At 55.2% G+C, this 23,612-nt stretch overlaps 8 protein-coding genes across 8 annotated transcripts; 4 read left to right on the top strand and 4 right to left on the bottom strand.

Annotated features, from left to right (window-relative positions):
* Nucleotides 1-1,539: 1,539 nt before the first annotated feature.
* On the bottom strand, nucleotides 1,540-3,906 carry VTJ04DRAFT_910 (uncharacterized protein; the record flags this gene model as incomplete). The annotated part of the gene is made up of 5 exons (XM_069367610.1): nucleotides 1,540-1,708; nucleotides 1,769-2,971; nucleotides 3,388-3,491; nucleotides 3,557-3,772; nucleotides 3,835-3,906. 5 exons carry the CDS (start codon nucleotides 3,904-3,906, stop codon nucleotides 1,540-1,542), a joined length of 1,764 nt encoding a protein of 587 aa, XP_069223519.1.
* A 1,463-nt stretch (nucleotides 3,907-5,369) lies between these two features.
* VTJ04DRAFT_909 (uncharacterized protein) lies at nucleotides 5,370-9,761 on the top strand (the record flags this gene model as incomplete). Its single annotated transcript, XM_069367598.1, has 5 exons — nucleotides 5,370-6,010; nucleotides 6,066-7,352; nucleotides 7,406-7,941; nucleotides 7,999-8,218; nucleotides 8,273-9,761. The coding sequence occupies 5 exons, from the start codon at nucleotides 5,370-5,372 to the stop codon at nucleotides 9,759-9,761; spliced, it is 4,173 nt and encodes a 1,390-aa protein (XP_069223518.1).
* Nucleotides 9,762-11,668: 1,907 nt separating this feature from the next.
* On the top strand, nucleotides 11,669-12,880 carry VTJ04DRAFT_908 (uncharacterized protein; the record flags this gene model as incomplete). The annotated part of the gene is made up of 1 exon (XM_069367587.1): nucleotides 11,669-12,880. One exon carries the CDS (start codon nucleotides 11,669-11,671, stop codon nucleotides 12,878-12,880), a length of 1,212 nt encoding a protein of 403 aa, XP_069223517.1.
* A 40-nt stretch (nucleotides 12,881-12,920) lies between these two features.
* Nucleotides 12,921-13,142, top strand: VTJ04DRAFT_907 (uncharacterized protein; the record flags this gene model as incomplete). The annotated part of the gene is made up of 1 exon (XM_069367576.1): nucleotides 12,921-13,142. One exon carries the CDS (start codon nucleotides 12,921-12,923, stop codon nucleotides 13,140-13,142), a length of 222 nt encoding a protein of 73 aa, XP_069223516.1.
* Nucleotides 13,143-15,936: 2,794 nt separating this feature from the next.
* VTJ04DRAFT_906 (uncharacterized protein) lies at nucleotides 15,937-16,334 on the top strand (the record flags this gene model as incomplete). The annotated part of the gene is made up of 2 exons (XM_069367565.1): nucleotides 15,937-16,078; nucleotides 16,132-16,334. 2 exons carry the CDS (start codon nucleotides 15,937-15,939, stop codon nucleotides 16,332-16,334), a joined length of 345 nt encoding a protein of 114 aa, XP_069223515.1.
* Nucleotides 16,335-16,756: 422 nt separating this feature from the next.
* On the bottom strand, nucleotides 16,757-18,078 carry VTJ04DRAFT_905 (uncharacterized protein; the record flags this gene model as incomplete). Its single annotated transcript, XM_069367554.1, has 5 exons — nucleotides 16,757-17,092; nucleotides 17,199-17,286; nucleotides 17,379-17,732; nucleotides 17,872-17,879; nucleotides 18,067-18,078. The coding sequence occupies 5 exons, from the start codon at nucleotides 18,076-18,078 to the stop codon at nucleotides 16,757-16,759; spliced, it is 798 nt and encodes a 265-aa protein (XP_069223514.1).
* A 2,419-nt stretch (nucleotides 18,079-20,497) lies between these two features.
* On the bottom strand, nucleotides 20,498-21,829 carry VTJ04DRAFT_904 (uncharacterized protein; the record flags this gene model as incomplete). The annotated part of the gene is made up of 1 exon (XM_069367543.1): nucleotides 20,498-21,829. One exon carries the CDS (start codon nucleotides 21,827-21,829, stop codon nucleotides 20,498-20,500), a length of 1,332 nt encoding a protein of 443 aa, XP_069223513.1.
* Nucleotides 21,830-22,511: 682 nt separating this feature from the next.
* Nucleotides 22,512-23,167, bottom strand: VTJ04DRAFT_903 (uncharacterized protein; the record flags this gene model as incomplete). The annotated part of the gene is made up of 2 exons (XM_069367532.1): nucleotides 22,512-22,668; nucleotides 22,728-23,167. The coding sequence occupies 2 exons, from the start codon at nucleotides 23,165-23,167 to the stop codon at nucleotides 22,512-22,514; spliced, it is 597 nt and encodes a 198-aa protein (XP_069223512.1).
* Nucleotides 23,168-23,612: the final 445 nt, after the last annotated feature.

Raw genomic sequence — 23,612 nt, 5'->3', positions numbered from 1 at the left:
GGGGAGGTGGTTGGAATAGACAAGTAGAGAACGCCACGCCTCGAATAAAGAAAGAGTGTCGCAGACGTGTGCAGTGAGTGTTTTTGCAGAATATAAACAGGAAGGAAAACAAAAACCCAAGATGGAAATCGGAAGTCAAAAGAACTCACCTTTTTAAAGGGTTGACTCTACGAGGATATAAAGGGCTTGAGGGAGGGAAATGCTTGCTCGAAGGTGGCCACAGAAAGAATGAAAACCGTCCAACGGTCTGAGGTGTGAGATGATGTGTAATCAACCGCAAAAAAAAGACTGGGACTCGCCGGCCACTTTTGGCTGTTTGTCCAACGACGAGTAGAATCGTGTCGAAAATGTTATGGGCGAGGTCTGAGTGGCCAATTCGAGGGACAGCGATAATCCATGGATCCGCACATTGTGGGGCCTTTGCTCCAGTGTGAGATCCCCGGGCCGACACCATCTCGTCCACACAGCAAAACGGACGGAGCACACAGGACGATGAAGTGTGAATGAGAGTGGAGCCCGTCTAAGCCAAGCCCGCGATAACGGCGCCGAAACCGCATCTCCGAAACCATCGCCGAGGAGACGACGGCAGATGCGGCGGCAGCGAACAAGTGGGAGAGCACCAAGCTCCGGGGTATGCCGCCAGGCGCGTGGTGGCGGATGGGGGCGAAACACGAAAACATGTGACGACAATGACTCGAGGTGGTGGATACAGTACAAACTAGAGGGTTTGTCATACGTAGGTCATGTCCATAAAACCAGTCTGAGAGGCGGGGAGCTTGCATCCTCGAGAGCTCGGACATGGATGGGTAGAGTGGCGAGACTAACTTTACGGTGTACGTACTCCGTAGATGTGTGATTGTTCCTGGTTGTGAGAGTAACCCACGAACTTGTGTAGCCGTCAGACACTCTTATCCCCCGTTCTTTAAGTCTTTGCGGGTCAGGATCGCCGTCGGGATGGGATTGGTTTGGCAGAACGCGGCCAGTTCGGTTCTCGGAAGTTTCATGTCATTTGTCTCACACACACGTTGCGCAATGGTCTGACAACGACGGAACGGTAAGGGCCGAGTCCCGTCGGCTTAACGCTCTAAATCAACCCAATTCAAGCGCCTTGGTGTGTGGGGGATTCCCGCTTGACCGGTAAACGGAGCTGGCCGATACCAGATCTCAATCCGATCAATCTCACCACCGCATAGGGATGGCCATCTGCTGCGAAAACGTCTCACGGTTTGCTGAAACAACCAGAAAGGGAAATGAAGTACTAAGACTTACACTACCTAATACAAGAGAATGAATACGCTTACATCCGCCCAAGATTCGACCTCAGGCGACTAATTAACTCGATCCTTGAGCCACTTACTGGTCAAGCGGGCCATGTGAGCTCCGTCCCAGCTACCTATGATTGTCTTTCTTTGAATTGTGACGCTTCTCTGGCGTCCGTGACTGATCCTTCTTGCTGTTGCCCACACTGACACTTGTCATGTTCTTGGGTTCCAGAGTCCCAACATCACCATCACCACCACCCGCGTACTTCTGCCATGCCTAATGGAAGCTCGCCGGACCCTGGGCACTGGGGTCCGGGTCTACATACAGTTCGTAGTAATTTGGATACCTCCTCTCCGCCTTGCTGCGAGCTGCTTCGTCAAGCTCTGGCAGACCGGCACTATCCTTGGCCACTTTGGCCTTGGTGATGGGGGAGACGGATTGAGGGCTGAACATGGCGTCAGCATGTACACTTATTTACCTTGATCCTGGAAGGAGGCCAACTTACCCGAAAAGCTCACGGTCGATGAGGAGGAACTCCTTCATCGCCTGCTTGCCTCCACGCTGCTGCAGGTACGTCATGTACACCTTGCCGATCTCTTGCTTGATGCCGGGGGAGAGTCGGCTCTTGGTGCGAAGTTCGGAGAAGAGGTTCTTGATTCGGGAAAAGTGCTGGGTTTCCATTTCCGCATTGGTTGGCTGGGCCAGCTCGAACTCGAGATACTTCTCCCAGAAGTGGCGGCTATCGGCATACCACTCCACGTTCCTAGCGAACGCGGCGCGTGCCTCTTCGGGTGACCCCTTAACCTTCCACAGGAGGAACGCCCATTCAACCACCAGCGCAGCCTTGGTGAAAAGGTCGACAGCCGGCGAGTCGATTTGCGCTTTGTACACTTCGATAGCCGCGTCGAGACCGCTTGAGCGCCGCTGTAGGTTTGCCCATGAGACAATGGCCTCGACACAGTCGGGCAGTTTCATGAGAATGGCGGCGTGGATGTCGCGAGCCACGTCGAGCCTGCCACACATTTCCTCGAAGTAGGCATACTGTAGACGGATGCCCGGCCTGCTGATGGGGACGAAGAGCGTGGCTGCGCGCTGGTAGATGTTGCGCACTTCTTCCTCCTTGCCCTCCTGGGCTGACATCCATCGAGCATACCGAAGCCAAAACTCCTCGTAGAGTGCGCAGGTCACCAGGCACCGCTCATACAAGCAAACGATGCGCTGGTAGTTGCCCTCGCTCTCTTCGAAGTCGAGGTACTTGCGCCAGTTGGCTAGTTGTTGGTGCTCAAGTTCGGTGACATGGAAGTAAGGGCGCTTGATTTCGGCCTCGTAAGTCCAGCGCTTACTCGTCTCTTCTTGAGTGCGCTGGAAGATGATGTAGTAGGCCGCATCAATCTTGGCACGAATATCGCGCTCGATCTCGGGTTCCGTCTTCGCCAACCCAAACTGGGCGGCCTCCATCTCGACAGCGCTGCGGTACCTAGCGAGCTCCTCGGGAGGGGCAAGTTCAGTCAACGGCCGAGTGAGAGCCATCTGCCGGAAGCGCTCAAAGTAGCGCGCATACTGGTGCATCGGGATGTGGATGACACGGTTCAGAATGGCGAAGATACGGTCCTGAGCTTCCTGCCGTGTCTCGTACTCCAAATACTTGTCCCAGAAGGGGTGAGACAGAAAGTCCAGGCCGATGTGCGTCGCGGCGCGCTCAAACAGCCTAGAAGCATGGTCAGCGAGGCCCAGATGCAACAGGGGAATGAGACCAGGGAGTGGGATGGGAAGGGTGCGCAAATACAAGAGGGGATTCGGTGCAAAGCAATGTGTTATCTGTCCACGGAGGCCAGACTACACTCCGGGGAACGTGCGTGCGGGAAAGTGAGTGAAAGGCCACAGAAAACGAATGCCTTCTGCCGAGGAGCACAGCAGAGCCTGGTAATCTAATGTGAGAGAGCGATCCCAGTAGAGGGTGGCGGCTGCCATGGGTGGCTCTCACCATGTCCCAAGAAGTCGAGTGGTTCGAATGGTCGTGGCGTCCTGTCGGCCGGCGGCGGTGGCCAGCCTCATGGTTGCTGCGGGTGAGGAGGCCAAATGTGGGATGGGGGATGGGAAGGAAACTGGAGTGCTGGTACTTACTCTCTCACCAAGTGAGGGGTATGAGTGGTCTCCATCTTGAAGGAGCAGTACTCAGTCCAGAGGTCGACAGAATTCGTGATGCTAGCACATCCCCTCTCGTATACCTGGTAGCAACACGCGTTAGATCTGGCGCAGTCGGTCAGGGAGACGTTATGACAGGATGACCTACCATCTCGGCAGACTCAGGACCCGAGATGTTGAACTCGAGGTCCGCATACTTTTTCCAATAACCAAAAAGGAGAGGAAACTTGAGAAGGAAGCGGTCGTAGGCATCTCGAAGGGTGGCCAAAGCTTGGGGGCTCGAGTTACGATTGAGTCCGCCTTCGAGGCTCTCGCAGGCGCGGATCAGCTTCTCCCAGTTCTCGAAGTTATCGGGGTCCGATTCCTGTGTTCGCGATGAGATGTTAGTAGTCCACGAGGATTCGAAGCAGGGCCAGCCTAACGTACGAGTTCCGCGTTGAGGCGCTTAATCTCGGCATTTTCCTCGTCGGTGCCGCCGTAGTTCCCGAAATCGCCCATTGTTGCTGTGAAGTCGGCTGCCCGATCGCGGCCACACGTGATGTCGAGAGGTTGGGAGCGGAATCTAGTGTATTAGACGGATGGAGAGAAAGATGGAAAGCCGCAGACAAGCAGCAATTCGTTGCTCGCTTTGGCAATACCGATTGTCGTGGGCTGGAAGTTGATGGATGGAGGTTGAGAAGGAGAAAAAGTTGACGCGCTGGCCGCAGGTTCCAGGGAAGAGCCGCCCCAGAATGCGCCTGCATCTCATTGGTCCAGCCGCGCAGAGCTCCAACGAGGCTGGATCGAGATGCTTATGTCATCCCACAGCCGGGAATCATCTTGACAGCGGAGCCGACCAAATTCTTGGCACATTTTCCTCTTTCCATCGAACAACATGTTCATGGCTTGTGATGATTGCAACACATGATAGGAAGAGGATGACTCCCCATGGGGGGGCCATGATCACATGAATGCAGATCTGAAGCCATCAGAACTGTTTTTAATCTCTATTTCATCAGCTGTGTGTTTTTCTTGTCGTTTTCTTTCGGGTCCTGTCGAATTCATCCCTCCCTGCAACGACCCCTGCCAAGCATCCGCTTGAGTCTTGGGTGGGATCTGCGATCCTCTTCCACCACCTACTTTGTAGCGATGGAAGTGTTGGAAGACAGTTCTGCTCAGACAGATTCTGCTTGGCTGGAATAAGTTCCAGTCCAGAATTTGGTTATTTCCCATACTGCTCACAAAGACAGCTAGGTCGGGCGTTACGGCTGAGCAGGTTGTGAATGGGGGAATGTCAAATCCCAGACGCTGGAGGGACGGAGTACACTAGGGCTGATGTCATTCCCTGCAACTTGAGATCATATCTCGGATTTGAGATCGCCCGACACGCAGCATTTCTAGTTCTAACCATCAACATCGCTGCAACATAAAAGATAAACAGCCCAATAATTAATCACCTTTGGTAGTCAAACAACGGCTGTCGTTTGTGCTGTGAGAATGCCCAACGTGACCAAGATTGTGAAGGTGGCTATCGATGTCGTTGCCCATTCCAACTGCCCATCTTCAAGGCAGCTGCAGCCAAGAAAGCTAGCGGAGCCGCAGCCGCGCAAAATGCACCCAATGACAGCCGCACTCGACGTCAGGCCGCTAAAGTAAACCTTGCGGAACGCGGGTGGGAATCTTCTTGATGCTCCCCACCCCGGGATCTCTGTCGTGACAACTTGGGAAGACTCGATCTATAATACACAGGAGCTTGTCATTGTCTCGAGGGTATTCGCATGACCAGGCTGGGGCCTGAATTTCAGCTTTATCAACAAGCCCTTGGCGCTTCGACATCCACCAACCTTTCTCTGAAGTCTCATTGAACCTTTGCGGTGTGGACGGAACCGGCCATGAGCTCGGCGCCGATTCCGCATCTCGACTCCGTTGCAACCGCACCGCTACCATCCGCCCTTCCCTAACCCGAATACTTCAATTGCGTCATGGACTACAATTACGCCTCGCCGACGGCCTTGTGGCCCGGCCAACCGCCGTCGCTCGAAAAGTCCAGCCAGATTTTGATCCGCGATTATCCCCACCGATCGATTGCTATCGCTTCCGACTCGCATGCCTTGATCCTGAGACATACCACCTCTGCCAACGATGTCATGGCCAATGCCTTTCTTGCCTCCCCGACGAGCACCCGACAGCGACCGACGGTTGCTGATAGCGCAACACCGAAGTGCATGGTTGAGTTTACCGCCCGGACTGAAAGGTTGCTCGCCGACTACCGACCACTCACGTCCCGGCCTATCTACGGTACCCTCGGGCTGATAGCAATCGAACGAGATGTGTTCTTGTGCGTCATCACGCAGGCCTCTCGGGCAGGAATTCTGCGGCCAGGCGAGACTGTCGAGAAGATCGAGGGCGTCCAGTTCTTCTGCCTCAGTTCAGCCGAGTATGACGACGTGCCGACCCTCGATCCCTACGACCCCGATACGGACGCCGCCTCTATATATAGCCAAGGCATGGCGCGGCGGGATGCTTTCACTGAGCATCCGTGCCAGGAGCTACAAAAGCTTCTCAGCAACGGCAGCTTCTATTATAGCACGGATTTCGATGTTACAAATCGGATGCAGGATAGGTAGGGTGGAGGAATTGGCTGTCTCCGTGTGAATCCGGGCGCTAACATGGCGCAGGCCTGTTGATGCGGCCGAGTTCGATATCGATAACTTTGACGAGTCCTTCTTGTGGAACTCATTCATGATTCGCCCTCTCGTGTTGTTTCGGTCAAGGCTCCAGAAGCAAGAACGGGACGCGCTGGATGCGTCGAGGATATTGACTTCGGCGATACGTGGCTTTTGTAGGACCTGGGCCATCCCGCAATCCTCCGCGCCGTTGAGTTCCGCTAAGACTGGTTTGCCGTCATATTTGACGGTCATATCAAGGCTGTCGTGCAAACGGGCCGGGACAAGGTTTAACTCGCGAGGCATCGACGATGACGGAAACGTGGCCAACTTTGTCGAAACCGAAACGATATATTGGAGTCCGTCAGGGGTCGTTTTTTCCTACGCCCAGGTTCGCGGCTCTGTGCCGGTCTTCTGGGAGCAGGCCGCTGGCCTCCTGCCAAATCAGCAGAAAATCACCATCACGCGATCGTCCGACGGTGCGCAACCGGCCTTCGATAAACACTTCCATGACCTTGAACAAGCATATGGCGCCGTCCACGTCGTAAACCTCCTCAGTGCAACCAAGCCCGGGGAGCATGAACTTACCCTGCTTTATCGGGAGGGGATCAAAAATTGCCCACTTAGCAGACCAGAAGGGGGTCGGTCGCGGGACCATGCGCTGCTGAGAGCGACGGAGTACGACTTTCATGCCGAAACCAAGGGGCCTCAAGGTTACGTGGCAGCCAACGAGATCCGCCGGTACATCGAGCACTCGGCAGACGGGTTTGCGTACTATCTGGCGCAAGAGTCGGATGATGTCGGGCAGCCTGGCTCCCAGAAGCAGCGCCGCTACGTGGTAGTTTTGCAGCAAGAAGGCGTCTTTCGCACGAATTGCCTGGACTGCCTGGACAGGACAAACTTGATCCAAACAATCATCTCACAAATGGCTGTCGAGTCGTTTCTCGGCCACCGAGGAGAACGTGCTCTCTCAGACTTTTGGTCCAGGCATGCGAACCTCTGGGCTGATAATGGTGATTCTCTGTCCAAGATCTACGCCGGCACCGGCGCCTTGAAATCCTCTTTTACACGGACAGGCAAGATGTCGCTCGCCGGAGCCATCGCCGACGTGCGCAAGTCGGCAACTCGGCTCTACTACAACAACTTCGCAGACAAGTCACGTCAGTTGACCATAGATACTCTCCTTGGGAGAATGGTTGGCCAAACCCCTGTCATCCTTTTCGACCCGATCAGTGACTATGTCGCTGCTGAGTTGCAGCGGCGGAGTCACGAATATTCGACAAATGAAAAGATTCACATGTAAGTGGCGCACTACAACCCTTTTTTCGGTGGACGATACTGACATGAATAAGTCTCGTTGGGACTTTCAATTTGAACGGCAGAACCGATGGGCTCGGAGAGGATTTGTCTCCATGGCTCTGTCCTCCGGAGTTGGGATCTATCCAACCAGAGATCATCGCGGTCGGGTTCCAAGAGATAGTCGAGCTCAACCCACAGCAAATCATGAACAGTGACCCAACCCGAAAGCAGCTCTGGGAGCGGGCCATTAAGAGTACTCTGGACCAGCGCTATGGCAGAGCCGGCGGCGACAAGTACGTGTTGTTAAGAAGCGGGCAGCTGGTCGGTGCTGCGCTCTGCATTTTTGTCAAGGCATCGGCGTTGCACCACATCAAGAACGTTGAAGGGAGCGTCAAGAAGACCGGCATGTCAGGCATGGCTGGTAACAAGGGAGCCGTTGCCATTCGACTCGATTACGCCAACACTCCAATCTGCTTCGTGACATCGCACTTGGCTGCAGGGTTCGCCAACTATGAGGAGCGAAATCGCGATTTTCTCACGATTGATCAGGGCCTCTGGTTCCAAAGGAACCGGGGAATCGGCGATCATGGTAAGCAGTCTACCAGAGAGGAAATCCAAGTGCGTTGCTGCTAACATGACGTTCAAGAATCTGTTATCTGGTTTGGTGATTTCAATTATCGCATCGGCCTTGACTTGGAAACGACCAAGGAGCTGGTGAAACGCGGTGATCTTGAGACGCTGTTTGAGAACGACCAGCTCAACCTCCAGATGGTGGCTGGGCTTGCGTTCCCCTATTATTCAGAGGCGCGCATCACCTTCATGCCGACATACAAGTACGATGTCGGCACTGATACCTTCGATACTTCGTATGTCTTGCATCCGATTGTCCTCAAGAGCCCTGTGCTAACCTCTACATACAGTGAAAAAGCTCGTATACCCGCCTGGACAGATCGCATCCTTCGCAAGGGCTCGAACCTCCGGCAGCTTGCCTATAACTCAGCCCCGCTTCGTTTCTCGGATCACAGACCAGTGTATGCCATCTTTGAGTGCACCGTCAGCATCGTGAATGAGAAGCGGCGGGATAAGATCAGCCGGGAGATTTACGAAAGGCGGAAAGCAGAGGTCGGTGGCGATGCGGCTACACTGATTTCCCACGAGACGGACGACGAGGATTTGATAGGGTACGACGCTATCGAGCCGGGTTTGCCGCCGGCCAGCTCTGATCGTCAGAAGTGGTGGCTAGAGAGCGGCAAGATGGCACGATCGTCCATCAGCCCACCCAAGCCTGAGCATCCTGGGTCTCAAACCATTCTCAACCCCAAGCGGCCAACGAACCCGCACGTCCCGACCGACGAACCAGACTGGGTCAGCGTCCCACGGTCCGAGTCCCGGCTTTCATCCTTCTCCAGCATGTCTACTTCGCCGTATGAGCATGTGAACCACTCGATGTTGCTCTCTTCATCTCTGTCCAGCTCAGGACCCCGAAACCGGTCATACGATACTTCCGGGCTCCCCGCTAAGGTCGGGAGGCTACAAATCAATGATGACACAAGGGGATCAGAGTCAACTCCTCCTCCGCCTCCACCTCGACGACAGACAGGTCTTGGATCCGGTCAAGCCACGGTCGGACAAGGTTCTCCGGCCATGCAGAAGAGAAAGCCTGTGTCTAAGACAGCACCTGCTCCTCCTCCTGTTGGGCCAAAACCAGCCGCACCGACTGAAGAACAGAGTGACCAGCCAAAGCCCAAAGTTGCACCTCCTGTGGCAAAGAAACCAGCCCATCTCACCGCAACCGCACCTGTATCTCCAGCGAGTAGCATGACGGGCAGCGTCGGGTCGGACGCAACAGTACACGGGTTCTCAGACGTGCCTCTGACTGAGAATCCTCTTGTGAGGCGGTCGACAGTGGCCCCGACAATGACAAGCAACCACGGTAATGGCTTCAAGTCGGACCTCAGCCGTAGCCTGGCGTCTCTGCAAGCCCAGATGAGTAACAACCAAGGGGTTCGGGGGCCCGAGACACGTCCTTTGCAGGCACTTCGCCGGGCTAACACCACAGCGGGGGCCGGGGTGGTGCAGGGAGGGAGCAAGACGGCGCCGGCCGGAGGGATTCCCCTCCCGGGGTTGGCGCCGGCGACCGCAAAGCCGGGGGTTCCGATTAGGAAGCCGGTATCACCGCCCCTCGTGCACGAAGAGCAAAAGCCACCGCTACCGAGCCGGAAACCTACAGCCCCGATCCCAGTTCCTGGTCAATCTACGGCGGTGGCAGCTGCTGCCCTGGCAAGGAAAAAGGGGCCGCCTCCGCCGCCACAACCAGCTCAGAAAAGCACTCCAGCGGTTGACCTCCTTGGAGATGACGCAGCATCAGAGCTTAGTGGGTGGGAGGCGCTGAAACCTTCGTCTTCGTGATTCGGGGGAAAGCTTGAAGAGCTCAGTTGTCGCCTGTGGTATTCATCTGGGCGGGACTTTTCAACGACACTCGACAGCAGTTCAAAGGGATCTTGACGTTGGAAGCGTTGTGGCTTGGGCCTCGAGAGAAAACAACATCTTTTTGGGATAGGAAACACTGATGACTTACTCCGTATATACAGTTAGACAAGTGGTCATGAAATAAACAATGACGTAGGTCTTCGTTGGGAAGCTTACTCCGGCTTCCCTCTGTCACTTTGACACGTTCCCCAATGTGCCCCAGCGTGTGGTTGTCATCAATGTATGGTTCTTCGCACTTTGATAGAGGACACACCTGAACAATTGAAGATCTTTTGTCGATGCTCAAACAAGCTCACAACGAACTTCAGAGGTCGGACACATTACGTCATGTTACAGACGCCGAGGCCGGTCAGCTGAATCGACAGGGCGCTGATGGGGTCGGCGTTCTCAGAGCGCAAGAAGAAAAAGCACAAACAAGGGGCCACAGCACATGCTCCGATGCCATGGGACTGGACCTGCAGTGCCTCCACAATTTGATCGCATCATGTGTTGCAAAACAGGCAACGTGCAACAGCAATATCAAAGGCGAAGTGAACACAAGAGCGAAGTCCACACAAAAACCATGCCTTCTCACTTTCGTTTCTCGGCTGGCAATTCGCGGGCAATTCTGCAACTGGAGCTTCGATGGCCGGTTCCAGCACCCGACACAATGCTTCCCCGCACAGCTAAGCCCATTCCCGTTTAGCGGCCCGCGCCGCTGCTCTCGTCTGTTTTGCTGGGAAGTTGCGAGTGGGTTTGGGTGGCTTTGTGGGAGGGGAAGGAGCATCTGGGGAAGGGGAAAGAGCCCCACGCTGTCAGGCGCTTGTTCCGTCTTTGGTGGGCTGCTCCTTCTTCCGCTTCTTCTGCTTCTGCTGTTTCTGCTGCGCCTGCTGCTTCCTCCTGCTTATTGCTGCATGGATGATGAATCTGCAGGTGAGCGCCGCAGCCAGTGGCGGCCATGACTTGCCTTCTGCAACTGGGATTGGTTTCGTCATTGATCTGGGGATGGGGTGTGACCTCCTGCCGAGCGCCTGCTTTTTTCGCCCCCATGTTGTTTTTTTTGTTCTTGGATCTTCTGTTTTTGGATCCCAGGCTTTCCCAATCTTCTCCAGCTTTGGTGGTTTCGGCTTCATGCCTCGTCGTTCCAGAAACTCCGTCAACACGGAATCGAAGAATCAACAGCCGAAATTTCGGCTAACATTTCCTTACTGAAACCACGGCTCGGCTTCTGCTCCGTACTGTCACGTTGAACAAATCGTGGGTTGCATTGTCGCCGTTTTCCGTGGTTCTGGCCATTTTCTGAACCAAAGGCGAACAGCCTACCGTTCGGTGGTTAACCCCCCCTGCTCTCCCCGAGGTCGGGGTCACATTCTTGGTGTCGTGGGGGGGACTGTCAAGATTTCCAGGGAATGGCCGAAGCCCTGCAACTGCGAGACGTTCTCTGTTGACATCAACGCGACAAACCGGCCGAGAAAAAAGAACGACGTGTCTTGCAAGCTGTACTCTTCTCCTATTTCATTGTTGTCTTTGGCCGCCGTCGCATCAGGATTGTTGGCAAACCTCACGGCTTGGAGAGCAGGCTTGATACCAGGGCAACAGGGGCGGAGGCCGGGCAGGCCCAAGCTGGGTTTCGCTTTGGATCATTCGCGTCAGTACTCCGTCCCTACAACCTTCACCGAGACACGTCTTGTTCTGTGAACTGACGTCCATGCTTCCAAACACAGATCACGGGAAGGTCTCTTGTCAAGGGCTAGACACTGCCCGGACAGGCAGACGTTAACCCGCCGCTGCGCCACCGCTGTCTTCGCGATACCCAATCCCCCTCCGTGATGCCATCGCCAGACACCATGGGTCAATCACCAGATACCTCCCCGCCCACTCAGCTTCTCCAACAGAGCCCTGTGCCATTAGCGCTCTCTGAGTATATCGCCCGCGCCGCGCCATGTACCGATACCACTGTCTCCGACAAACCTGTTGTCGATATCAAAGAACAATATGTGGTGGCCCAAGAACCCGAAAAGGCCACCATCCAGGATCAGCCGGGGTCCTCTTCACCAAACCCGCAGCCTGATGAGAAGTCACCGCCGCCGCTGTCGAACGTGGACACTGAGCCTCCTCCTCCGCCAGCTGACTGGCTCGCCATCCGACAACAACTCCTGCCTAGGAAGAATCAGGGAAAGAAGGCGGACTGGATCCGTGGGTGGAGTCATGCTGTGAGCATGCATGGCGACTCAGCATACTGCGCCTGCTCCGAGACCCTCGAACACGCGTACCGCGTTGGCCGCAAGAGCAGATCCAGCGACATCGCCGGTAACATGCGCGCCATCTTCCAGAGAGCGGCCAGTCCGTCCTCTTCCAACAAGAACAGCAGGCCCGCCCCCGAGCTCGAAATATGCCCCAACTGCAGCCGGCCGTCTTCCCCGCCACCAAGCCCTTCCGCCATCGTGAGCTTTGGTAGTGACAAGGCTTACTCTTTCAGTGCGAGGAGCATCACCAAGCGATTTAGCGACCTAATGGTGCGCGTTCGCTCCCTGCGCCCAGAGAAACCAATCTTCCCGCGAAAGCCTCGCCGTCGTCGAGGTCGTAGACGGGGCAGTGGCGACGGCAATGACGATGATGACGATGACGACGATGAGGGGCCACACACAGCCACTTGGCCTCCTGAAGGCGACTATCAGCCACCTTGGGCGGTGGCCGGGAACCAGACGCACCCGCAAAAGCGGAGTTTCATTCCACCACGACCATCAAGTCAGCCCGTCTCAGCAGCGCCTCCCAAGTCGTCGTCACGTGGAGGCGGGGCTAGTGAATATATCGCCGTGCTGCGGAATTCACTATCCCGGGGCAGGCTATCGGTGCATGGCGGCGTGGCAGGAGGAGCAACCAACGGGGATAAGGTTTTGCGGAACGGAGCAGCACGTCAGGCATCGTCATCAACGTCGGAAATGAGCGATTCGGATGTCAGGAATCCACACACGGGTTTGGCGAAGAGTTTGTCGAGGTTGGGGAGAGCAGCGGCTTTGCTGCAGCGGACGACATCTGCGACTCGGCCCAAGAGTTAGGGACTCAGAAAGGTCGGATGGAAGAAACGCGACTCTACGGATGCAGCCGCCACCTCTGCCACGGCCACTGTCTGGGTCGACAAAGGAGCCGGCGCGTCAGAGATCAAGGTGTGGTGTTGGCACTCATAACTGCCCGTTGGAAGCTGGGAAGCACGTTTTGACCAGGAGAAAGAATGCTCGCTCGGCAGCACACAATCATTCTATGCGGGAGACGACAGAACTGTCCAACCACTTCGACATGATGGCCCATGTTAGCCGATAATCACCAGCCGAAGCTCTAGGTCAACAGCTCACCTCACGGTATGCCGGGAAGAAATAGTCAATCGCCATCTCGCAAACAGACGAAGACGGGACGCCGACGTCTCCCCGATCAGAGTAAACAGCCTTCCATCCTGGAAGACAGGTCGGGACGCTCCAACGACTTTCTACTACCACCACCAAACTTTGTCATGGGTGAGGAACGGGGCTGGGGATGGTTGGCCCCACAATATCTTCATGAAGTTGGAGTCGACACAAAGCACGAGTTTTAGGGGTGTACACACGCATGAACATTCGCATACATAGATACCCTTCTTTGAGTACATACACAAGCACACGCGCATCCTGTCATTGGTGGGGGGAAAGGTGTTTGGGATCCTGATTATTTGGGGTGGGGAGCGGTGGGAGGGGGGAAACGGAACATGACGATTGCGGATGGGGGATGGGTGATGAGAAATGAGAAGTATCACGTATGACTTGAATGGCTCAAGTCAATTTTGGGGGCTGATGAGCTGGGAGGTATCCAGATGGAAAGTATGAGTAAATTAATGGCGGTCGGTCACACTATACGGATAGATAGGGGTGCTAGGTTCCGAAGGTAATAGTAGTATAGTTAATCCTAACGGTCATAAAGGTCACGAATGTGAAATGGTAACCGTCGCTGTGGTCTATAACTAAGTTTATACAGGGGTGGAAGGGGGTTGGTGAGCAATGACAGGATTTCAATGGTGTTTTCTTCCAAAGATTAGTGAGCGTCCTCTCCCATTCTGTTCCTCACCAGTGCTGGCTCTCTGAGTCTTATCCCGTTGCCCTCCTCTCAAAGGAGATTGTCTTCTAGAATAGGAACCGTCTTGGGATAACTGTCCTCGACTGTATCTGGATGTGGCAGTTCAAGTACTTCTCTTGGACACCATAGCCACGAGGAGAGTAGAAGACGGCCTTTGGGAATGCTCTTGAATCTTGGGATGGACCGCTTCGGCTCGGTATCACCAAAAAGCATCATCATGTTGTGGTCCCTGAGCCCAATGAAGCGTTCCTCGGTCTCGAAGAATTACCACCAAGGCGATCATCCCTCGCCAGGAGGGTGATCTAAGTGGTAATTTCGACCAGGCCATGGAGAAGAGCGAGATTATTATGCTCGCTCATGATCTTATCCTCGATATCAGTCTCATCGAGAGCGGCGAAGGGGTTGTTTGTCTTCAAGGACCGCCAGGCAAGGCAGGTTACTGGAGTTGGAGCTTTCGTTGTTCTCGTTGTCTGGTTCACGTTGGAAACTTCAGGAACTGTACTCGTACAGAGCTCGTCAGTGCCATGATTGAAGACCATCCATGGTGATGCGGTGCGGGAAAGGAGTGAAGATGGGGAAGGGCGGGTATGGCCTAAGCAGCGTTGAGGTTTTGAACCTGGCCTTCGGGAAGAGAAGATGGTTTGTTTTGCCTGCGCGATTAACTACTGCCTCAGGGGCATGGCAATATAGCAAGGCAATCAATTCAATAGTGTCATTAAGTGAGCACTCCTGGGATCGAGTCCACTGCGGACGCCCTTCCTAGCGGTATATGTGGATATGGACTGAGAGACGCCGAAGTTCTTAAGCCGACCTTGGGGAAGAGAACCGCCCAAAGAGTTCTTTGCCTCCTTGACTACTGCCTTGAGGACATGGCGAGACAACTAGTGCGGTAGTGTTAAGTGACTACTTCCTCCGAGTATCGAGGACGTCGCTGACATCTGTCGCGACGGCTCTGCCGCTGCTGAAAGCAAGCCCGAGAAACTACTCTGCAAGTCGTCGCTGCAGGTTGCCTGCTCAACTACTATCTCCAGGGTATGACGAGGCAGCTGGTCCGGGAGTGTTAAGCGAGCACTTACTCTTAGCACGAAGTCCATCGCTAACATCCGTCTCCCATCGCCCTCCTCGCTGGGGCCGACGTATTTTCACGGACTGTGTGTCCCGCTTTAGCGTCTGTCCTGGCGAGCGCTATCAGCCAGCAGCAACACCGTACGCCGAGACTCACTTTCGCTGCGACAGACGCCTTTTCGGGAACGTCTTCGTGGTGGTGTCTTTGCCGGGAGGTCTTCGCTGTGCGTACTGTCTGGGATACAGAGAGACCTTTTGTGGCTACTCTTCCATCTTGTTGTATATGTCGAAGCACTTGACATCGACCTCTCCCGTGTTCCGCGAGTTCAATGCCCAGATCACTATCAGTGGTCGCCGCATTAAAAACTACAAGGGAGCCAAAGCCCGACGCTAAGGGTGTGGTAAAGGGAGAGTTCGCCGACCCAACGGATGTCTAAAAACCAGACAAGTCGTACAACACGAACCGGTAAGCATATTGCCTCACACGGTCCAGCGCCGTTTACCAGAGCGGGAGCCGGACAACACAGCGGCGGTGGCGGACGAGATCAACAGAGTCTCTGTTTAGCTCGATGTTGGCCCGGACGGCGGATAGGAAGGAGGTTGTGTAAATGGCACTGATCAGTTCTTAAGGAGTTGAGTTTCTTCTCGGTGGTTTGGGGATATGATTCTTGGTGATGGTGTCGAACATATCAGCACCTACCTGACTTATGCTACAATCCATATACAGGTGATTAATATTATCTGAGAAGCATCTCATGATATCTGGCTGAGAAGCAGGACAAGGACAAAAACGTTGGCAAGCCGGGTCTGTACGACGGGGTGATCGCCGCCATCTGGCTGATGGCAACGATGGCAACTACGTATATAGCAAGGACAGCGTCTTACAGTAACTTGTTCACTCATATCACGTCACGAACCTTCGGACGGCTGACAGACAACATACTCAATGGAGGAGCAGACCCTGGAAGAGCATGGTTGTGTGCTCATGTGTGTATTTGTTGCCTCTCTCGACCAAAATTGGCCCAGCAGGAACGTTTTTGTTGGTGGATGTGATGTGGATATGGTGGATATGGTGGTTGTTGCTGGGGGTATGTTTCACAACTTTCTTTCTCCCCTATACAAAGAGACAGAGGGTGAACAGATGAGGGGATGAGAGATGAACCAGTCCCGCCCAGCCAGGTTCAGCCCAGTCTCCAGCAGGGAAGTAAAGGCAGCAGCGGGACAAACGAGGAGGGGAAATATCGAGATGTGAGAGGGGACAACAACAGAAGAGAAGAAACAATTAAAACAGAGACGGGGAAAAGGGCACCATGTCCTGCATTTTCTGATCCACCCCCTTCCTAAACTTCATCGAAGCCAAGTCAACTCCCTTTACGCAACCCTAATTCCGTTCCTCTTTTGCCCTGACCAAAGGAGGCAGTAGAAGGAAGAAGTATGGTAGGAGGAAAGATGCCGCAAACATCTTCTGCCCCCTCCAAACAGCCCAACCAACCAACCAACCAACCTTGACCAGAGACAACGCCAGAAAAAGACCCAACCCTCAAACCATGAACCCGGGGGTCTCACCCTGGAGGCCCGTCTAAAGAATCCCGGCACGGTGAACAAACGCGCCCCCAAGTTTCCTCGTCCTCAAGATGGGAGAACGGGTGGGCGCGTTACGTTCGCATGCGCAACGAAGGGAAAGATGAACAAACAACAAGGCGAGACCCGACGAAAACCGCAGCAGAGACCAAAAAATGCCGGTTTGGTGAAGGGAATCAGGCCGCTTACTGCTGCTCGGGGGCGGGCTCGTCGGCCTTGCCGTCGGCCTTCTCCTCCTCCTTCGGGGGCTCGGCGACGGCCTCGGGCTCGCCGTTGTCGGACGAGGTCCAAAGGGTGAGGTTGTCGCGCAGAAGCTGCATGATAAGGGTGCTGTCACGGTACGACTCCTCCGAGAGCGAATCGAGCTCGGCAATGGCATCGTCGAAAGCCTGCTTGGCGAGGTGGCAGGCGCGGTCGGGCGAGTTGAGAATCTCGTAGTAAAAGACAGAGAAGTTGAGGGCCAGACCCAGGCGGATGGGGTGGGTCGGGGTCAGCTCCGTCTGGGCAACATCGGTCGCGCTCTACATGATAGGAAGACAGGTGCATTAGCATCAGTTGGGCCATGCCATAGGTGGAATGGCTTTGTTTCTGCTTTCGTGGATGAAAAGACGGGCTATGCGGAATTACCTTGTACGCCTCATGGGCGGCAGTGGCGGCAACCTTGCGCTTCTCGCCAGAGGCGAACTCGGCGAGGTAGCGGTGGTAGTCACCCTTCCTGTTCACAGCCAGACACGTCAGCGTATCTACCCCCTTCGGTCGAGCTTTAAGGAGCAGCAACACGGGGAGATATAGGTGACGAAAACGCACATCTTGTGGTAGAAGACCTTGGACTCGCCGGTGGCGGCGTGGGGGATCAGGCTCTGGTCAAGGACCTCGAGGACGTCCTGGCAGACCTTCTCGAGCTCGCCCTCGATCTTGTGACGGTACTCGCGAATGACGGCGACGTGCTTCTCGGAGCCCTTGGACTCCTCCTTCTGCTCGATGGAGGAGATGATGCGCCAGCTGGCGCGGCGGGTGCCAACGACGTTCTTGTAGGCGACCGACAGGAGGTTGCGCTCGTCGACGGTGAGCTCACCACCCATCTTGGCGACCTCCTTCATGTAGGTAACCATCTCGTCGTAGCGCTCGGCCTGCTCGCACAGGCGGGCGAGGAAAGTCTTGCTGCAAAACACGACGGCCGGGTCAGTCCAGACTGGGAAACTCTAGGGCAGGCCCCGCGTCGGTGACGGGAACGTAGGGCAGCTGCCGGCATCTCGACGTCGCCGCCGCCGGAGAGATGCGGACGGGACGAGAAACACACCTTTCGCGCTGTTGGAGGAACAAAGCAAGTCAGCATGCATGTCGCTGAAGCAAAATGCAGACGCGTCGGGTCGAGGACGGCGTTATCGCCGAGTCCTCAGGACCGCGGTATCGCGACAGAGGCATATCGCGAGCCGGAGGAGGGAGAGGAAACAGTGGTGTGCGCGGTGGAAGGACGACAAGGACAACGACATACCTCATTCGCCATGGTTGCTGTGTTGTAGGATATGTTCTTGAGGAATCGGGTCAGAAAGGAGAGGTGGTGTGGTAAGGCAGGTTAGGTCAGTCACGGAGAAATCGCAAAAGTCGCCAAAAACTTGGGTTGTTGTTTTTGTGAGTTGGGTCAGGTTTGGAGGTGCAAAGGAAAGGCGGAGGTCGCTCCCCCCTCACTGCGCTCCGTTGAGCGGTCGCCTGGCGGGGGGAGAGGGGGGAGGCTTGAGCAGTGCCACAGGGCGGGTCCCTGCCTGGCTTTTCGTCGCGTTAAGGCCCGACGCCAGTGCCACATTATTTCCCAGCGAAAGGGGAGTCGCGCCCTAACAGGCAACCCTCAGCCCAATCTGTCCAAGCTGGTCCAACCCAGGCCCAACCCTGGAACTCGCGTGGTCGGCTCGGCCTGTCATCCGCCAAAACCACCGGGCAGCCCTGGCTCAAGGCCCAGGGTTGGTGGGTTGGTCACGGCAGTCGAAGTCACATCCTGCGCTTTTGCGCCGCATCAACCACCTTACCCGTCCCTCCTCCAATGTGCGACATGCATGAATTCCCGTCTACACTGCGGCTAACTAGTGTACCTTTTGCTCGCGCTAGATTGAGGGTTGAAGCGTTCCTGTTGGGTCACTTTCCCATCCACACCCGGAATTCCCGTCACATCTTGTCTCAGGGCCGTGGAGGTGTTTTTTGGTCCGTCAACCTTGCACTGCTCGGCCATCAACCCCTCAAGCCTGTTGCACTGGAAAGGAGAGAGAGATCCGGATGACCGCGGTGCAAGCCCAATGAGGGAGAGGGGCATCTGATGGTGCGCCGAACACTCGACAGGCCAGCGAAATTACAGTAAGTAGGTATTTTTGCTTTCTGTGCTGTGACAGCTTGACACTTGATTTAGAGAAGCCCTCCATCCATTTCACCGAAGATCGAAGGCTGTCCGCCTTGATGCCTTCCTAGGCTCAGAGGCAACGAAAACACGTTCTCACCATGGCCGTCCCGTCCTGCTGTATAGCTGAAGAACTCCGCTCCCTGCTGGATCCGAGACCCAGAGAATAGTTATTTCCTTCTCACCGGCGCATGGAGGTCACGAGACATGGCCCCCGCGGCGGTTTGAACCCCCCTTTTTCTTTTCAGCAATGGGCCATGACACGCGACAGAAGAAATAACATTACTGTAGTTATTTGACCCCCCACCGGCCAGCCAACCATCATGACACTCCGTGAGTCCAGTTGATCAGTTTGTTCCTGTGGATCCCCATTCACTTCTTTTCCCTGGACCTCCCCCTTAGAGCTGGACGTGATGAGCGCTGTGTCCGAGTGATGAGAGCGGGGTCCCCCCCGAGTCCGGATGCACAGCTGGCCATGGAAGCGGCTAGAATTGATTGATGAGCACCGGTGCGGCCGACGAGGCTCGTCAGCAGCCGCCCGACTAGGCCGCTCCCCTCCCTCCACACATCCACACTGGACCACTGGACACGGGGCACGGGCACGTCCCTCCCCTTTCCAGTTTCCGGGTCGGCTCCGATCACGTCGTTATGTGCGCAATCCGAAGGGGCTTTTTTTCTCCCCTCTTCAAAAAGGAGGCGGGGCCTTGCCTGCACAGCCTCACTCGAAGCCTTTGGGTGGTTGCACAACCATCTTCATCTGTCGGGAGCCGGGCGCTGGACTGGACATGGGGACGAGACCCCACCAACACTTTGCTCCACGTTATCTCGGTGTTCCCTCCCAAGGGAGACAGATTGCCATTTGATGCCTCCGCCAGGCACAGTAGAGGCAGCCAAACGGGACTGTCAGGTGTCGTTGGCTGGTGATTGATGGGTCATCTGGTACACATCTATTTTTTGCCTTTTGTTTTGCGGCCTGACAAGCAGCGTCGGGTTTAATGTTTCAGAGGCCCTTTCAAAAGGTGACCCCACCTCTGGACCAAACGGCACATCAGCGCCAGCACCAACATCTATCGTCGAGATAGGGAAACATGTCACACGTGCTGGGTACCTCTTTGACATAAGTGTGATGCTCCATAGTGCGAGGCTAAGTGAAGCGGCTCACGCTCCCGGTCGCCGAGTTGGGCTTCCAGAAGCAATGTCGGTCTCCACCGTCGATTTAAGTATAGAATCCGCAAAAGAAATTAGATCCATCAGAGTGGTCTCAGTGCTGGTCAGCGATGCTGGTCCTAAGCTTGCCCCCAAGGCCGAAGATCCTCCTACTCGCAGGGTGTGATGATAATCAATACATACTCGTGTGAATATCATTATGATCAGTCAGGCATATATGTACATAGTTACCACTGCCCGGCTTCTACTCCGCAATACCAAGAATTCCCCCCAAACTCCAGACGCCGTACCATCATGCTACCTGGTATGCTGCCCAAAATGCTATGCTCCCAGAAATGACCGGCTGTTACCCAAGAACAGCTTCACCACCAGATTAAAGATCTCCCACCTCCAGCCCAACATCCATCGGCTCGGTGAAGTTGTACTTTTCCCTCCACCAATCCGCCGGGTCTCCTCCGGGGAGACAAAGTCCCAGCCTCCAAAAGTAATCCCGATGCGCAAATAAGAGCTGCCAGAGCTTCAACCTAGCCGGGAACCCTCTCGGGCCCAACTCCCCAGCGTTTTCCACAACTACCTCATCCTCTTGCCTCGGACCACCTAACCACCAAGTCTTCCTGCCCCGTCGTAACCACCCCATCGCCTTGCCCAACCAATCCTCCGTCTCCGCCCCGGCCATACACTCGGGGTCCGCATCCCCGCGACACAACCTCAAATCCCCGGGGCCCGGCGGCAGGTCCGACTTGGCGATGTACACCTCCCCGGCATGCGACCGGTACCCCCACTCAGTCAGCGGCAGAAGCGGGACCGGATCACCGATGTGCGTTACCCGGCGGTACTGAATGTCCTCCGTCCCCGGGGCCGTGGCGTTCAAGCCGAAAGCGGCATCGATGTACCTCGCGAGCGCGGCATTGCCGACGCGCGGCTCGCCAAAGGTGGTGACACGCACATCTTTCCACCCCAGGCCCAGGCGGAGCTCGAGGGCCGCGAGAGCCGCGACGGCGCCGCCTAGGCTGTGCCCGATCAGATGGACACGGTAACCACGATGGCGGTCGCGCGCGGAACGGAGGGCAGGGATCACCACATCCCTTGCGGCGCGCCAGGAGGACATGAAGCCGGTATGAACGGTGCAGTTGGCGCAGCGGGGCGGGGGATCATCGGAGGGCTGGTCGTTGGGATCGTCGTCCCTGTCGCCATTGCCGGGGTAAGGGACATACTCCTGCGGTACGGTGCTCAGGTCCACGATGGTGTTGGTGATGCTGTACGTTCCGCGGAAGGCGACAATGATTTCTTTGCCGTCGTCTGTGGCGCCCTGGGGACCGTGGTCAACCGCGATATACCCGCAGCTGTCGCTCATTAGGACGCCGGTATTCCAGGTCCGCTCTAGGTGGAGCGATGGAAAGTCCTTGCAGCGCGAGACGCATGAGAAGGGCGGCGAGATGCCGGTTGTGCCGACACAGTAGGAGATGTCGACGAGGCGGGCGGCTCGCTCGAGAGAGGAAAAGAGGGGTTTTGAGACACCTGGTGGTTCTGTGCTTTGTAGCGGCGGCGGCGGTGCTCGCCCAGTAAGCCTCTCATCATGGGTGACGTCGACATTTTGCATAGGCTGCTGTTCCTGTTGTTGCAAGTGTCGTTGCTCCGACCCAGCCTTGACCGGAAGCGGCGCATGAAGAGCGCTCAACAAGGTGAGCGAGTTGAGGAGCCGCATGATGCTGTGTGCATACAGCACAAACCGGCTACCCAGTGACACTCGAGGAAAGCATAAGAGTCTTCAAAAAGCAATTTTTGAGGTGTTGGCGAAGAGAGACCAGAGATTCAAGTCGTTGTAGTTTTGGTTACAGAATTGTTGGGGGCACCCCGTGACCAGGTGGTCATGTGCCGAGACAAGTGACGGGCTAACGGGCTGCCCTCAGATCTCGGTTCAACGGCTGTCTTGCTCTTCCACGCACTCAAAAAGCAGCTGCCAGCTCAGGATGATGCCGGACACAGATACAGTGAGGTCTCACAAGACATTGAGATCTCGTCCCAAGGGAATGGAAGGTTGGAAATCGGACGGGGACAATGGTCTTGGCAGTCGTCAACAACGTCTGGGTTGCTGTGGCTTTGTGGTGGTACTGCCCCACTTTCCGTGGGACAACGCTCCATACGGCCTCGAGAAACCAACGACGTCTGGTCTTCCACAAGTTGTACATGGGTTTGTCCGAATATCGATGTCATGGCGATTTCATACCCGATCTTTTATTTGACTGGAAATCACCAGGTACCTCTGCCTGGCTCTCTTAGATCTTCTCATATCTCCCTGTCTTTATCCTCCCCGAAGCCCACAAAAGAACCATCCTTCACTACCTCCTCCATGACCAGAACACTGGAATACCTTGCATGGCTGCTGATCAAGAAAGCCAATCCCACTCTTCCTTGAGGGTGAAGTGACTGAATTTCATGGTCGCCTGGCATAGCTCGCCTTCAGGATTCTGATGCTGTTCGCACGAAAGCTCGGGTTGCACCCAGCCAACCGCCATGGTTTTGTGCTCGGCTCCCGTACTAGGACTAAGCTCCAATCAGCATGAATTTCAAGGACATCACAGAGCTAGGTATCCTTGACTCACTCGTGTACAACATCCACCCAGCAGTCTCTCTCAAACACAGTGAGGTTGTGGTTCTTGTTGTCCCAGCTGAAGAGGGCAAGGTTTTTGCCGTAGTTGCCAGTCCCGGTGTTGTCGCCGTTCCAGTGGCAGTCATAGACGGGCAGTCCTTCTCTGTGCGTGACGTTCTTCTGGGTTCCATTGTAGACGCATGTCTCGTGGAGGAGAGTACTGATGCCCTCATAGGAGAACGTGACGTTCGAGGGTTGGTCAGCGCTATTTGGAGTAAACATCCGGAGCGACCAAATCCAAAACGCGCTCGGCTCGTTGGGAAAGCTACAAACTCGGGCTTCGCGGACAGCCTTGGTAGGATTGTCGAGAGTGTCGCTGGTTGGGACGCCGATGACGAGATTAGCCATCACCACGGCCATCGCCACAAGGCGAAGAACAATATTGAACAACATTTTTGTAATGTTGTTGGCTTGAGGTTGTGATCGAGATGTAAGATGAGAATTGGGAAATTGAAAACCTCGAGTTGCCAACACTTGGTTGAGGATGGAGGTTTAAGTTTGGTCGAGGAAGGAGGTTTAAGCACTCAAAAAGAAGAGCCTGGTCAGAGTACCCAGCTTATGAGTTTTCCTTTTTTCCGCCAGGACCATCCATCATCTTCTGATCTTGGGTATTAGAGGACCTTCCTGAACAGAAGCTTGGTGCTTTGTATTGCATGTCCGACATCGGCTCATCTCTATTCTCAAAGAAGTCAGGAAGCTCGACCACCACGCCTGACTTCAAGAGGTAAAGTGATGAGGAGGATTTCTCAGCCAGAGTTAAGGTGAAGCCTTTACAAATTGGCTTTGACATGTGGGCTTCCTTTCATTGAATCCTGGAAAGACAATAAGACAGACGGAG

Source organism: Mycothermus thermophilus (genome assembly GCF_041956435.1).
Source record: "Mycothermus thermophilus strain CBS 625.91 unplaced genomic scaffold VTJ04scaffold_1, whole genome shotgun sequence".
NCBI lineage: Eukaryota > Fungi > Ascomycota > Sordariomycetes > Sordariales > Chaetomiaceae > Mycothermus > Mycothermus thermophilus.
This window is presented reverse-complemented; position numbering and strand designations above follow the sequence as displayed.